General features: G+C 45.6%; 3 protein-coding genes across 4 annotated transcripts in view; all 3 read right to left on the reverse strand.

Annotated features, from left to right (window-relative positions):
* The window catches only part of LOC119396089 (cathepsin L-like), a 543,104-nt gene that overhangs the window by 493,988 nt on the left and 34,905 nt on the right, over positions 1-14,211 (reverse strand). The window lies entirely within an intron of this gene.
* Positions 1,913-10,548, reverse strand: LOC119396094 (uncharacterized). The gene is made up of 6 exons (XM_037663185.2): positions 10,233-10,548; positions 9,058-9,110; positions 8,660-8,725; positions 5,349-5,381; positions 2,974-3,087; positions 1,913-1,996 (listed from the first exon to the last, which is right to left on the reverse strand). Exons 1-6 carry the CDS (start codon positions 10,312-10,314, stop codon positions 1,913-1,915), a joined length of 432 nt encoding a protein of 143 aa, XP_037519113.2. The 5' UTR covers positions 10,315-10,548.
* The window catches only part of LOC119396095 (uncharacterized), a 62,799-nt gene continuing 62,091 nt past the window's right edge, over positions 13,504-14,211 (reverse strand). For both annotated transcript variants that reach the window (XM_049416906.1, XM_037663186.2), the window contains one exon: positions 13,504-13,680. The gene's annotated coding sequence lies outside the window, so the exon portion shown is untranslated. The remainder of the gene's footprint in view (positions 13,681-14,211) is intronic.

Genomic DNA, 14,211 nt, shown 5'->3' on the forward strand with positions numbered 1-14,211 from the left:
ACAGAAAGAAAGAAAGAAAGAAAGAAAGAAAGAAAGAAAGAAAGGAAGAAAGAAAGAAAAGCCGATCAAGGGTAGTGTCCGAAGTACTCGGCTCTTGTGACAACATAAGATGCCCGTCACCGGCTCTGGCTGTGGCCTGTAGCAGGGCCGATCGCACAATGACGAAAAACTAGGCTGAAACTAGATGTCCGTCAACAAATTGAGGCTATAGTACACTATATGTTCCAGCATCAATCACCAACGTTTGTACTTAGTCTCTCTTATGTGTGAGTGGTTTTTAAAGTGCCTTTTTTTTTCCTTTTCATGATGAAGAAAGACAACGGGTTTCTTGTCCATTCCCACCGCCCCGTACTGATACAGTTAACTCCAAGTTGAAATGTACTCGCAAGCCCAGCATAACACCGTTCACCACGGGTTTCGGCCATGTGGACAGCCCATGCAAAGCCTCAGTATAGGATCCAATCATCGCAATGGGATATAGTTTGGGCGTAGTGAAAGTTGATTCATCACCACCATCGCGATTGGGAGTGTGCTATTAGTCTGCACACGTAAATTACAGAGAAGAAGAAGCGGAGCACATTTTTTGTATCGTTGTTTATGGGCTGCGCGTCCCTTTTCAAAGTATTCGCATTATGATGAAGTAGGTCTCGCAAATGACATCTATAAACTCGCTACTAAACGCCCGTTATCGAGATCGCTGTGTAGAGCACAGCAATCACGCCGTCTCGTTAGCGTTACCAGAGCTGGTTACGCGTTGTCCAACTTCGAAGTGTAAAAAGGTAGTGTGCATATGACATAATAGCACTGGTTTTGTAACCATGCAATAATTTTCGGCATTATTGCGGTCTATTGCGGTGCTATTGCTCGTGCAGTGAAAACATATTTCGCGCTTTTGTTTTCACCACGTTTACGGTTGCGGCATTCGTCAAGAGAGCATCCCTTCACAAGATAATAGGACGTGGTCCACAGGGGCGTAGCCAGAAATGTTTTTCGGGGGTGGGGGGAGGGGGGGAGGGGCACCTCCTTGATCTTAAAGGGGCGTCGGGCAGGCAGATGTGATCGAGTGTCACTTTGAGTTCTGTATGCCATGGGAAAAAAAAATTCAGTGTGGGGCACGGGCAACACCCTCTAGAAAAGAGGGTGTTGGCACGGGCCCGGTGTGCCCCCCCCCCCTGGCTTCACCACTGGTGGTCCACACTTACCATTTCTTACTCTTCGTCCTGCTAACCAATGACGACCCAGCGACGTCATCTTCTTACTCCCTGGCTCCAGCAGCGCCATCTGGCACAGGGCACTGTCTGAACAAGGATATATGAAAATAAATAAATAAATAAATAAATAAATAAATAAATAAATAAATAAATAAATAAATAAATAAATAAATAAATAAATAAATACACGGACTATTTTTCCAAAGCAGTCGTCTAAAATGTTAACTTCATGGACGATTTTAGCGTGTTAAATCTCGCCAGAATACGATGAGCTGCCATTGTCAATAAACTATTCGCAGACCGAAACCGTCAGGCAATGTTGTCAGTGCGACCCCTTTTAGTCATGCTGGTACAACTGACAGTAGGGCACGAAATAGTGTTAGTTTATCTGTACACTGGGAATCTGGAATTTGTCGGTGTTAACATCTTCACAGCAATGACACTTAACAGCAATATGTGCTCTGTCCCCGCTCTGGAAATTGCGCAAAGTGTCATAAAAGTAACTAGTATGAATATATAAAAAGAATTAACCTATTTCAATCCTAGCAAGGACTTCTTTGCTTCACTGCGCATGATGCCTGTCGCAGAGTTACGCCAATCGGTTTAAGGTCATTCCTTCACGCGCCCTTTGTTAAGTTGTGCATCGATACCAACGCCACCTAAATACCAGCTCTCAAAGGCATTTTTGCAGCTGCGATATTTTAGCCAGTTATCACCATCAGAGAGAACAAACTGGCACTCACTTTCTCAAGGTGGTCAATGACGCATTTGACAGTTCTTTGGAGCTGAAAATGAAAGGCAGCCACATTAGAGAGAGATATGATAAGCGCAAAAGCAATTAGACGAGCAGTTCTAGGCTGCGTGCACATACAAAACGGATATAACTAATTGTCAAGTGGGCGCTAATAATTTGATTTTTAAAAGCTCACTACCGTTACCTTATTCGTCACAGATAAAGAGCCGTAGGTGCATAGAAACTCAGTTGAATTTTCGTTGCCTGTTCTCAACGAAGTCCTTTTCATGTCACGTTCTCTATTTTAGCATACAGGCTCCAGTTTTCTCTTGAGAGAGAAAGATAAATTAGAAGATGAATGGCACCTCAGTTAATTAATCAGAGTTATCGTATTGTTAACTAGGACCGCACGAGGGGATGGCAAGAATTAAGGCAGACAAGATCAGTAGATAAAGAAGGCGCGAACAGAATGCATCTGCACGCAGACGAGAATGACTTCAAACAAACAAAAAAATAGCTGCACAAGGCACTTGATTAACTAAGAATTTTGTTTTCCGTGAAAAGATGGCTGTCATGCTCGTTGAGCGTGGTGCAAAGCTTCTCGCGCGAAAAATTAAAAAGAAAATCCCACTAAACGTGCGCAATTATCTCTTTACACTGACAAACTTCGCTTTCAGCTTTTTCAGTAAGGAAGCAATGGGTATTACTGAATGCTATACACTCCAATTCATAAATAGACGACTAAAAGATGTATACCCTTTTCACATTTGCTTTGTCATTTACTATGATATCATAATGACTGTGTTGTCATTGAAGTACAATGCTCGGTCGTTTCTCAGCCGTGAGATGGTATATTATGCTCTGTCTTCACGATAAGTTGTCTATGGGCGCCACTACCGTTGAGACAAACGTGCACGACAGACACTCACGTTGTTGAATATTGAAAAACAAGTACAGGCTCACCTACACAGACACGTGCCTGCGTGTTCTAGCATGAATTAACACTTTGTTACGGCCTCTGCAACTTACGCTCTTGTTCCGATCGTTTTTGGGGCATTCTTGGAAGGCACCCTTCAGGTCCTGCTGTGTGATGTCCTTCGCCAATTGAGCCATGCGCTCCAGGTTGACGTCGTTCTTGTTAACCTGCAACCATTGTGTTTTAAAGACGATAGTCTTTGTTGGGGAACTTAAACGCAGAAATTTTGGCCTGTCTTTCTGTTTGTCGGCACGTCACCCGATTTAGCCACCCGGCCAAAGTTGAACCACTTGCTTACCACCCACCCGTCTTGAACTGGTACGGCTGTTCATACTTGTGAACGTTGTCGATCAAAAAGTAAATATTACGCATATCTGAGGCGCAACATCATTAGGTAAGTATTAGGTGGTGTGTTCCATTAATAGAAAATACATAGATACGCAATTTTAAAGACCCTAGTTTCTTAACCTGTGCTGAAAATGCGACTGCGCCGAAACTTGTCTTCCTCCGTGCCCTCTGCACAAGCTCATGTTTTGTTTCGGTTTCGGTTCAGTATTGCATTGTACGAACGACAGGGGGCGCCGCTCTGGCATTCCTGTTTTACCCAGGCGACGTGTAAATAAGAGAGTTTGTGGAGAGTACTCGTTGAGTGCGGACGTGTCTTCTCCTTCGGCGCATCGCGCCAAACAGCGTGTTCGGGCTGGCCGGCGTCCCCACCGGTCGCGTTGGTCACCGCCGGTCTTCGCCTGCCGCTGCGCCGGGACTACCAGCCCACAACACAGCACTCATATTTCCCGACGTATTGCCTGATGGCGTCCATACCTCACGCAGCGCCTCTTCTATCGTCTTTAGACGACATTTGCAGCGAAGCACGCAGATACGCGGCCAATTTTTATTCAGAGAACCGTTCGACTAAGCCATATTCGCATGAGAGGAAAACCAAGCATTCACTTTGTTAGTGTTTTCGGAGAAAAACTGTTGTATGAATAAAGCTTGACGAATTCAAACCGGTTTTACTTAACGGATATCCGACTGTCTTCGCGGGCTGATCCAGAAGGCAATCCCCCAGTGCGGCCCTAAACGTGTAAAAAGCAGCTTCAGAATGGCCTTCTGGAGTGAACTTCTGTGTTGAAAAGCTGCATATAAGGTATCTAAATTAGCTGTGCGATGCGTAAGCTCCGTGACCACGTGGCTCACGAGGCGAAAAATCCTACGTCCAGCGTCCGTCGTCGCGGCGCCTTCACGTGACTTAATTACGCACGTGAACAAGAAGGGCTACGTATGCACATGCAGGCGGCCGTTAGCATGCGCCCGTTGATGTGACGAGATAATGGAATGCTGGTCTAAGCAGGAAGCTGCAGCAGGACCTAGTGGCTTTAATGCATCGGCGCTAAGGCTTTCGCCTTCCAGTCCTCTTAACGTCTTCTTAAAGTATTCTGGTGACACCCCGTAGAATTTTATTCATTGGTGGCCATGCGTTCTGGTTTTTTAAGCTACGTGGTAACTTAAGCTATTTCGAAGCTATGGAATACTGGCAAACACGGTTTTAAACGCAAGGTCCCGTTTATTACTTTTGAAGTATTAGGTCGCCCAGTAATAATGCACTGCTTCGCTTAATACCTTTCAATTTCGTCTTTTCTCTTTTTCTTTCGATGAGTGAATATTTTATTTGGGCGCCTGTTTCTATATATCATTGCTTTTAACAAAGAAATATTGCCTCGTGATACTCCGTGCAATAAACGTAATTTCTCATGTGTTACTTAAGGAATTTCTTAAATGTAAACAGTTTGACAGAAATATGTCTGGCTGGGTGGAATATTTAGGAGGTTGAAATGGCTCCAGCCAAGTTTACAGAGAGCCCGGAATCTGGGAAGGAGGCTCTTGCTCGAGTCGTGGCACATTCAAAACACACCGGCAAATGGGAACCGGTCCCTAATGCCCTCAGTATACGTTCACGGCCTCCGAAACGTGAGGGAAAGGGAAATCCGGAGCCGTGGTGAAGCAAGTCGGGGAGATGCTTCCATGACCAACTTAGTCGCTCCCTGAGGAAGGGACCGAATCGGTTCCGAAACGTCGGGCTCTCTATAAACTTGGCTGGAGCGATTTCAACCTCCTTAAGGAATTTCTTACGTCTTTCTTTCTCAAGCATCTTCTATGAAAGAACCAATTATTGTAGTTGAGAAGTTATGACTTTGACTTCAATTGAGTTCGCCCTTATGACCGTTGTAGTTTCTGAATGACGAGACATTAAGCACGTCGCAAATGTTGGTTGCGATGTAATTATTGTGTGGACTTTTCCCTTATACATCGTTACGGGAGAGTGTTACAAGGTGAGGCAAAAAAAAAAAAAAAACGCGCTTTGTCGAACTAGTAAACTTGAGGTTTCTATATATTGAACAGGCATGCTTTTAACGAAAAATGAACTTACGATATTGTAGCTGGAGAGAACGCACTGCAGGCCCTGAAAGCAATACAAAAAGCAAAGAAAAACAGCTTCAGTTGTGTCCTGCTTCATACATGATTGGAATTCAAGATGGCGTAAAACGTTGCTACAGTGAAATAACGAAAGCGAAGCGCATGCCAAACCAGGAGCATTTGGTCAGAATACGTAGTCGTTAGGAAGCATTATAACACGGAAAACATATATTTTAAATGGGCACGCATATCGCGTAATATTGATTGTGAAGACGGTGTTTCGGCAAAGGCTGACGAGAATTTTTAAGGTCGAGAATTCCTACAACCAGCTAGAAAAGTGTATGGTTTCAGTTCATTGTAGGTTTTGACAACTCTCCGAAGATGAGCACGTTTCGAGCTCGTTCAGATTTTGTGACGCGTACTACTTATCCCACCACGAATGGCGTCGGCGTTGTGTCGTCCGGGAGTTGTAGAAGGCTAGTCTAATGGGCATATTCCTGCATGCAAAAGTTCTCTCAACATAGCGTTGGCGTAGACAGGGAGAAGAGGTTGGGTGGGGGGTTAGAATACCCCCCCCCCCCCGAAAGTTTTCAATTTTGCGTGTGCATATAGACAGTTGCATCGGGCGAGGAGGACATGACTGGCAACCAGCGCTTTCCTCCTTTCTGGCTCGTGCGCGACGGCACGGAGTGTGCGGGCTGGTGCTTGGATGAGTGGCGTTTTTCGAAAATTTTTGCGTGTTTTAAGTCGACCTGCGGATTTTGTTATCTTTTATTGCGATGTCAGCCAGCGAAAGGTCAACGGGAAACCACTGTGCCGTTTTTTATTGTTCTAGCAACTATAAAAAGGAAACTGCTGTCAGAATAAGTATGCGACTCGTCCATCACCAAACGCGGAGTGTTTGCGGTTGTGCGCAGTCTTCAAGGTACATCGTTTGTTTTACGGTACACGTTCAAAATCGGCACGTGCTGCAATGTATCCGGAATTCCTAGTGTTCCACGCCGTCAAATGTCAATCGGATATGACCAGATTTGCGAACAAACATAAGCGGTCAAGTACGGCCCTGTCCGGTTAAGTGCTAGACACCTAAGTAGCACTCGAGTAGCCACCTCAGTTGTTTTCGCTTCGTTTTATTATTATGCTTTAATATGATGTGTTTGGACTAACAATTAGCTTCGTAGTTCGGCTCAACACGGTGATCGCTGCAGTTGATGTATACCGGTATTAACACGGACGAGAAATCCCTCAGTTCGCAGCGGGGTAACCGGCATCATACATTTAATTATTGCTCCGTACCAGCCTTGTAAAACCTGAACATTCAATGAACACCACATCAAAAGGATGTGGTAAGATCTTTGTCGCGAGGTTACAACTTCCGTAAGACAGCGGGGTGTTTCCTATACGATGAGCGATATGAAAGCCCAATACTAAAAAAAAAACCACGAAAAATAATAATTCTCTCGCTCCGTGTGTAGAACAACTACCTCAGGAAAACAAATTTTTACGTGGTCAAGAACCGTGTGTGAAAAGTCGCGCAATGATATACATTAACATAGTTAATTCTCTTCTAAGCGCGATACAAAAACCATGCACGCGCACAAACAAACGCACGCGCGAACGTACATAAAATATGTGTGAACCTCCCTCCCCCCCCCCCCCCCCCATCGAAAAAAAATCTCTGGCTACGCTCCTGCAACATAGCTTGTTGGAACACATCACATCTGCATGCGTTCCAGTCACAATGTGGCAGATCCGTATTCTCAGATGACGTCTTCGTCAACGTGCGTCACGTCCTTAGGGGTCATCTAACGCATGCACGGTAACGAATGAGACTACTATAGCGTAAATATAAGGCGCATGTTCTGAGGGTTATACATGGGGCTATTAACCAATAAGGTCCAACATTATTACTACAAAAGTGCCCTTAAGTACTCTTCTGAAGTTTTGTACCGTAGTAGCAACTTCTGCTTGGTACACAAACAGCTTAATTGGTCACAGCCTGCACATACCACTGATGTGTTTGTTACTCATGTGTTGCTGGGGAGAGACTAAGGTAAGGAATAATTGGGGCACTCCATTTCTCCGTGTTATGTAGCAAAAAGAAAGACAGAAACCGAGATGAAAAGTGATAATGATGTTAAACTAAAAAAAAAGTCACAGTTTCACCGCAAGGGCGAAGCAATGAATGCGATAGCAACAAATTGTAGTGTTACACGAAGTGAGGCGGGCAGCTAACTGTTTAGTATCCAATCTCGCGTAATTACAAACGCTGGTGTAAGAGAATATGGCCACTCCAGGGAGCGATGCTCTCCGCACAGTCACTTCGCGTTGAGAGCGCAGCACGTAGAAGAGTATACGAGCCGCCCGCTGTGATGGCTTTCGAGATAGCGCGCGCGCCAGCGATCACGACCGCGCCTTTAGATTCAAAGTTCAAAGTTGCTGCTCGACCGACACCCCCCTCGCGTCTTAGTTGACGCTCGTACAAGACGGGCGGGGCGTTTCTTGTATGCTTCGACTGCTGGCTTCCCGAGCGGGGTATTGTTATCGCATGCGCCCTCCGAGCGACGGAATCGTTTGATCTCTGCATTGGCCGCGTTCGTCGCCCGCTTGCGCGCTTTTACCCGCGGTAGAACATACGATGCGCGGGGCGATCTTATCAATTTCGAATTTTCGGATTTATACGGGATACGATGGTGAAGCCGACGGCAAAAACCCGTCGAGATTGTCCATATAATTGCTATCGTAATAAAAAGTGTAAAAGTGAAGCGAAATATATATGGCAACATGACAATGGAGAGGTTATTGACGAGAGTTCACTATTTTCTGGAAAGTTCACAACCAAATACTTCTGTTAAAATTAGTTCACGGCAAAGAGCATAGCACGCCGCTTCATATAGAGCTGCAGATAACCAGTTATTGGGTATTATAATTTAGGTGACGTGCTTTTATTTCTGTAAATCGCAGGCGTAGATGTAGTTTAGCTAAGAATTGCGGGCCCTACCCGAACACCACTTATCAATGATTAGCTGTACAGTACCGAAGGTTGTCTTATTGAAGAGATGGCGGACCTGAGTGATCGATAATTGGCTGCTCTTAAAATGAGGTTAAAAGGTTACTAAAAAGATTACTGAACGGAGGATAACACGAGAAAGCCGCGGCATAAATAAGACAAAGTCAACAACGCAAGCATGCGTTTCCTTCAGAGTTCAAAGTATAGGAAACAGCACAAGGTGGTTTTCACAAAATCAAAACTACTGCTATGAATTCAGAGTTTAAGGCCTTCTAAGTTGAGGCTATGTTTGACACAGTAAAACAATTTCTTACGTCTCTAAACCTGTGCATGTCGGTCCCACGGGAGCGGTTGTGGCAAGCTTCGTACACAGGTGCTTTCTGGAAGAAAATATGCGTACAGAACAAGTAAGTACTTATATGCAACATTTTCTGATAAAAGATGTGTGACTATCATACCATTTGCAGTTATAATCCCCACAGTCACTACATATTTAGAACTGCCGACGCAACGGTGAAAAATGTTGGGCAGTGAACTCAATGACTCCCATTGAAAGTTATCGACTATGACAAGATGACTCACAGTGCTGCTGGATATCGAGGGGTTTTCGTATACCTGTCACTGTCATGTGTGCTGATGGAGAGTTGACAGCGGCAGATTATGACAGAATCTTCTGGGTTAATATCGCGTGCATACTTTAATCATTGCTTACGTCTTTGGGGATCTTTTGCACCATGCAGCCCCTCCAGTTGTCAAACTGCTGACCTGCGAATATGACATAGCAGTGACTCCGCGTGAGTCTAAACGCCCAAAATAAAGAGAGCGAGAGCGAGAGCGAGAGAGAGAGAGAGAGAGAGAGAGAAGAGAGGGAGGGTGAGAGATTCGTTATCAGATGGGCGGCACTAACACCTGATGGGCGGACACGTGGAATTGAATTTAATATTTACAATCCCTTTGTTTCTTGCTGTATCTGCAGAAGCCAAGGAAATACAGAAAGGTGAAGTAAAGGTGAAGCATGTGTCTCTTCCACTTAGCCCGGGATTATTACATTCAGCCCGGAACCCTATATATGGGTCATGTAGTGGGGGAGTCGCGTTAACACATGTAATAATGCGTGGCAAAAGCGTAGAATCCTACCAGTGAACCATGTGAACTGCGCAACGAACTGCGCAACGTCACACCATGTGAACTGCGCAACGAAGCTTTCAGGCATAACTGAATCATCAGCCATAGCATCTTCGAAGTGTGCAGCTGCGTAGGTGCACGTGCTGCCTTGCACACGCGTAGCGGGTATTTTGCTAATTCGCAAAATGACGAAAGTATAGCGTCGTAGGCACATCGCAGTTCTACTTGCAGTAGGAACCCTAGGAGAGTTCAAAGCGGCCAATGTTACGCGTAAAGGCGTTCCTTTACTCGAGACCCAGTTGAGGCGTCCGTTGAGAAGCGAAGCGCGGCATGCGAATGAGGAGGCGATGCGAACGGGACCGGATTAGGCTATCGCATCGTTGTCGCTATTACGTTATCACTATCGCTCTTCAAAGCGAAGCTCAAGCCTTCTCCAACTTTTTTTTTTCTTTCTGTTATCTGTAGTTCGCTCCCTTGACTATATACCTCTCTCGTGCACTTCGACAGCAAAGCTGAGGGTATCTAGCCTATGTGCACGTAATCTGAAAATTTATACCTGTAGATAAGGGCAAAATGATTATCAAAAGAGACGGCGGTATGCTTGTAGCAGACAATCAAACTCAGAACATTTCACTAAATAGTTCTTCAGGGAAAACGAGATGTTCCTGACGGTCGAGCATGTTAGCTAGAAATGCGTGTTTGCGGATGCCTCGAATGCGCATTGAACAACAAACGAAAAAAGAAATGTGTACTTATACATACGGCGGCTGGTAGCACGGTCTTTCGCGCTCGTTGCCACAGCCACGAAACAGGCGACCAGCACCAGCACCACGGCGGTCTTCATGTCGAACAGCGTTGGCACCGTCGAAGCAACAAGAGCTGCGCAGAAACCTACACGGCACACTCTCCTGGCTTCAACAACATCCAATGCACGCACCCACCTTTCGCGCACAGAACCTAATGTCCACTTTCCGGCTATTAGCTTCTGCAGAAAGACACGATGCGGTCGCTTGTCTGAATAAAAAGCCGCGTGACTGGTTTACGCTGGCTTATATATCCTGCTCGTCTCGGGGTGTGTTATTTTTTGCGCCACAGGCTTCGCCTTGTTGCGTCACGTGACAGGATGCATCTAACAAAGGAGTGCGTATAGCCTTGGCGGCCAGCGTCTCGCGTGGCACGTACAGGGCGCGTCACGATGTTCCGTGATATGTACCGGTGAGGTTACATCCCACGCGGCGCAGAACGGACGCCGATTACGCAAAGCTAAGGCAAAACTGGTAGTAGCCCACGAACACAGCTGGCTCGCCGTCTGTGTGCCCGTTTTCCAGTGTGTTTCTTTGCACAAAACAAACGCCTCGGCAACCTTGTCGCTAGGTCACAGCCTTTTAAGATTCGCAGTTTCTTTTTTTAAATTTAAACGGTGTACCTCATGCAAGTGAGACCGGTTGTCTTTTCGTTCGTCACGGTCTGCTGAGTATAGGATGAGCCTTCTGTTTACGCGGGGCTTTCCGGAAAGCGCCTGCAAGCGACCTCTTATTTTAATTTCGCCTTGGAAATTATTCGTGGAAAGAAGTTGGGCAATATAGCGCCGTCCTGCATTAACGTCTCTACTCGGAAAGGATATGAGCCTCGGCGCATAAACGGCGTTAGCAACTTGCTTTTGTTTCAAAGGACTCTTGGTCCTCATAAAAAAACACATAGAGATCCAACGTGCTCAGTCAGAACAATGAAAGGTGAAAGAGAACGACAGTGTGTCTAAAGTGAGGCCTCTTCGATGTCGGAGACGTTCATTCTAGTTTACGTCGCCACTGATTTCTCTTTCCCGCTTATTACCCGGTTGGCTACACTGAGTGGAGCTACACGGCGCGAGGTACCTCGTGCCGGAAACCACTAAAGAAGCTACGAGGCTGTGGTAAGATGAGTTTCGAGTGTTCTTGCCCCATTTTTATTAGATGCATTATGAAACTGAGATATCTTCGTCGAGCTATACGAGGTGCTATGTTCGTCGTGGCAATAGTACTTGAGCACTTCCTGCAAGTCAGGAGAAAAAACAAGATATCGCTGTTGTGATGTTCCCTGTCAGTTGTACAAGTGAAGCACCGGTTACTATAGGCTCGACACACAGCTGACGCTGAATAGAGCTCTGAAAATAAACATATACACCATTTCCGAGGTTGCGCAAGAGTTTCAGAATTTCGTCAAAAGAGGCTAGCAATGACGCTGTAGTATGTTGCTCCTTGATTAAAAGATATCTGCAGGGACGTTGAAGCTAACCCTGGACCTGACATATAATCCTCCTCTACATACAGATACAACAAAATATCTGATGATATCACAGAAATTAAAAGTAAGTGGCTCACTGCCATTCAATTAATACTGGAAAAAGTAGCAGCACACGACAAGGTTTCCTCATGCGTGACCATGGTAAACTGTTTACAGTAATCCCTTTCCCCTATGGAAGTAAGTCTAGACGGTCATGATAACCGCTCGCGACGGTCTAATTTAATACTATGTGAAATTCCCGAAAATGGTAAAGAAAACAGAAGGCGCCATCTTAGACGTTAGCTAAAAAAAATTGTACCATCTCCCACTAAAGGGAACCATGTGGGGATGCGAAGGAGCGCATGGGTCGACTTAAAGTTCCGTTCATCACGGGCACCTTGCCCGATGTCAAAGCGTCCTTGCATGTAGAGCACACCATGAATTCACTGTAGTTGCTGTTGCTGTTACTAGTCCCGAACTCTTGTTGTAGCACGCCACGCGGGTTCATCGCGCGTCTGCAGAATCTCGTTCCCCGACGCCATCACGTGATTGCTGATTGCTGAGAGAGTGTAAGGGGGAGAGGCCACAGCGTCTTACCCAGCCCCTTACACAGGCCCGAACGCGCTAGCGCGTGCCAGCATACGTGGTTTTGTCTGCGTTACGCCAAGCTACGACAGCATACGGCAACCCGGGCCCCTAAAGTGCTCTGCACGTATCATCATCAAGGCGGTCGAAGAACAAGACGAAGAAGACTTCTTCTTGGCGCGAGCGCGCACTCAATATGTTACAGACTGCTATGGTAGGTTTTAGAAAGCGGACGGTCGCCAATGGAACTACGGACAAAGCCCAGCGCAAAAGATGCTTCGCATCTAAAATTTGGGAAGGGGCGGAGCATGTACGGAAGGGCGTTTCCGCTCCGCTAACGTGAAACCTGTGGGGGGGGGGGGGGGGGGCGAAGCATGCACTGTGCGCCGGTGTTTCGCACAGCAAGATCACTGCTAATGGGCAATCAGAGACAGAAGAAAGATTGGACACAGAGACCTACAGTCAGCTTTTAGTTAACGTGCAAGCTGCGAATCTTTATTGTTCAACTACACACAAGAGAAATCTCCCACTGGCACCACAATGCAAGTCAAGATCCTGAGCCTCCGTTGAACGGTTGTGCAGCGCGAGCAGTCGTTTTTTTTTTCCATGAAACTCGCTAGCAGACGCTGCCTGCTCTTGCGCTCAACCAAATGGACAGGACACGACGGTGCAAGCAAGCAAATTGGTCACGACGATGCACGCGGCGACACACGACGACGATGCACCGCCGACAAGCTGAGACCTTAAGGTGCTTCGCCCCTAAAACTTAGAAGACGCTTGAGGTTCACATATAAGAGTGGGACGCGACAGCGCAACAGGGCATCGTTCGCGTTGTCTTCTCATTCAAGCTCTCCGGGAATGCTATATATTATATATATATGTAAAACGGGGTGTTTGACACACAACTGTGTTTAAAAAATCGTGCTTTTACTTCTAGGTTTCTGCTAAATTGAAATCGTATTATTTGTTGTTCAATAATAAAAACCCTCTTCGTAATACCGCTTCTGTTCTATTTGGCTACAAATTTGACGATAAAATTAAATGGCATGGCTACTTTTGGTACTTTTAGCTTGAGCTGTGGGTCCTTTTTAAGTCTACCCAACGGCCTCCCTGTACCAGATTACGAAGTCAGCATAGACTGTACAGAACCGATACATAACATTACTAGAAAGACTACCAGAAAATCGCCAGGCACACTTATAGGAAGTATTTATTTTCGGTCAGAGAGCATCGCATTAATGTCCTTTCTGGTGGAAAATCCTCGGCCGAGCGTTTTCTCGCCTTGCACCTTGTCATCTGCCCAGTGTCGCAGCTATAGTGGGAGTAAATTCACGAGTATCAGAAGTGATGAATTGATCACAATCTGAAAAAAAAAGACGACAAATGATTCCCACAACTGAATTGCCACGACAAAAGAGACATATGTTATCGTATATTACGCACAACACGTTTTAATTGACGTTCGAAACCTAAAAGTTTAGCATTTAAAGCCCAGCTTAATATAGAATTGTCTGTAAGCATACTCCAATTTTATTATGAACTATCAAAACACCTTCGTTTTCCCATATAATGCACGGTATTGCCTCTACACATTACTCACCAGCATAAAACATTGGCTAACGTCTAAGTTCACTTCTATCTTTCGCTTACAACAAAAGCTGTCGCTTTTAAGGGGACCCTTGAATAATTCTTTAACATATTAAAAAACTGGAAGCATTTCTGGTTAACCTCCCTGCCTTCTGCATTTCTGTTTTCTTCCTTCCTCAAGAAATCGTTGCCAACCTGTGGACAAAGATCATGTCAACATATCAGCCAAGCAATATTCCTCTGCACAAAGAAGAGAATTCGCAATCTCACGTAAAAGCTTTCAAACATCTATTGCTGTATTCTACGA

The sequence above is a fragment of the Rhipicephalus sanguineus genome, chromosome 6, assembly GCF_013339695.2.
Source record: "Rhipicephalus sanguineus isolate Rsan-2018 chromosome 6, BIME_Rsan_1.4, whole genome shotgun sequence".
Classification (NCBI taxonomy): Eukaryota; Metazoa; Arthropoda; class Arachnida; order Ixodida; family Ixodidae; genus Rhipicephalus; species Rhipicephalus sanguineus.

Excerpts from the sequence above, each read along its gene's own strand:
- LOC119396094 (XM_037663185.2), bottom strand. The coding sequence starts at position 10,314 with ATGAAGACCGCCGTGGTGCTGGTGCTGGTCGCCTGTTTCGTGGCTGTG. Across the intron at positions 8,726-9,057 it reads TGCAAAAGATCCCCAAAGAC|AAAGCACCTGTGTACGAAGC; the intron begins GTAAGCAATGAT and ends ATTTTCTTCCAG. Across the intron at positions 3,088-5,348 it reads TTCTCTCCAGCTACAATATC|GTTAACAAGAACGACGTCAA; the intron begins GTAAGTTCATTT and ends CAATGGTTGCAG.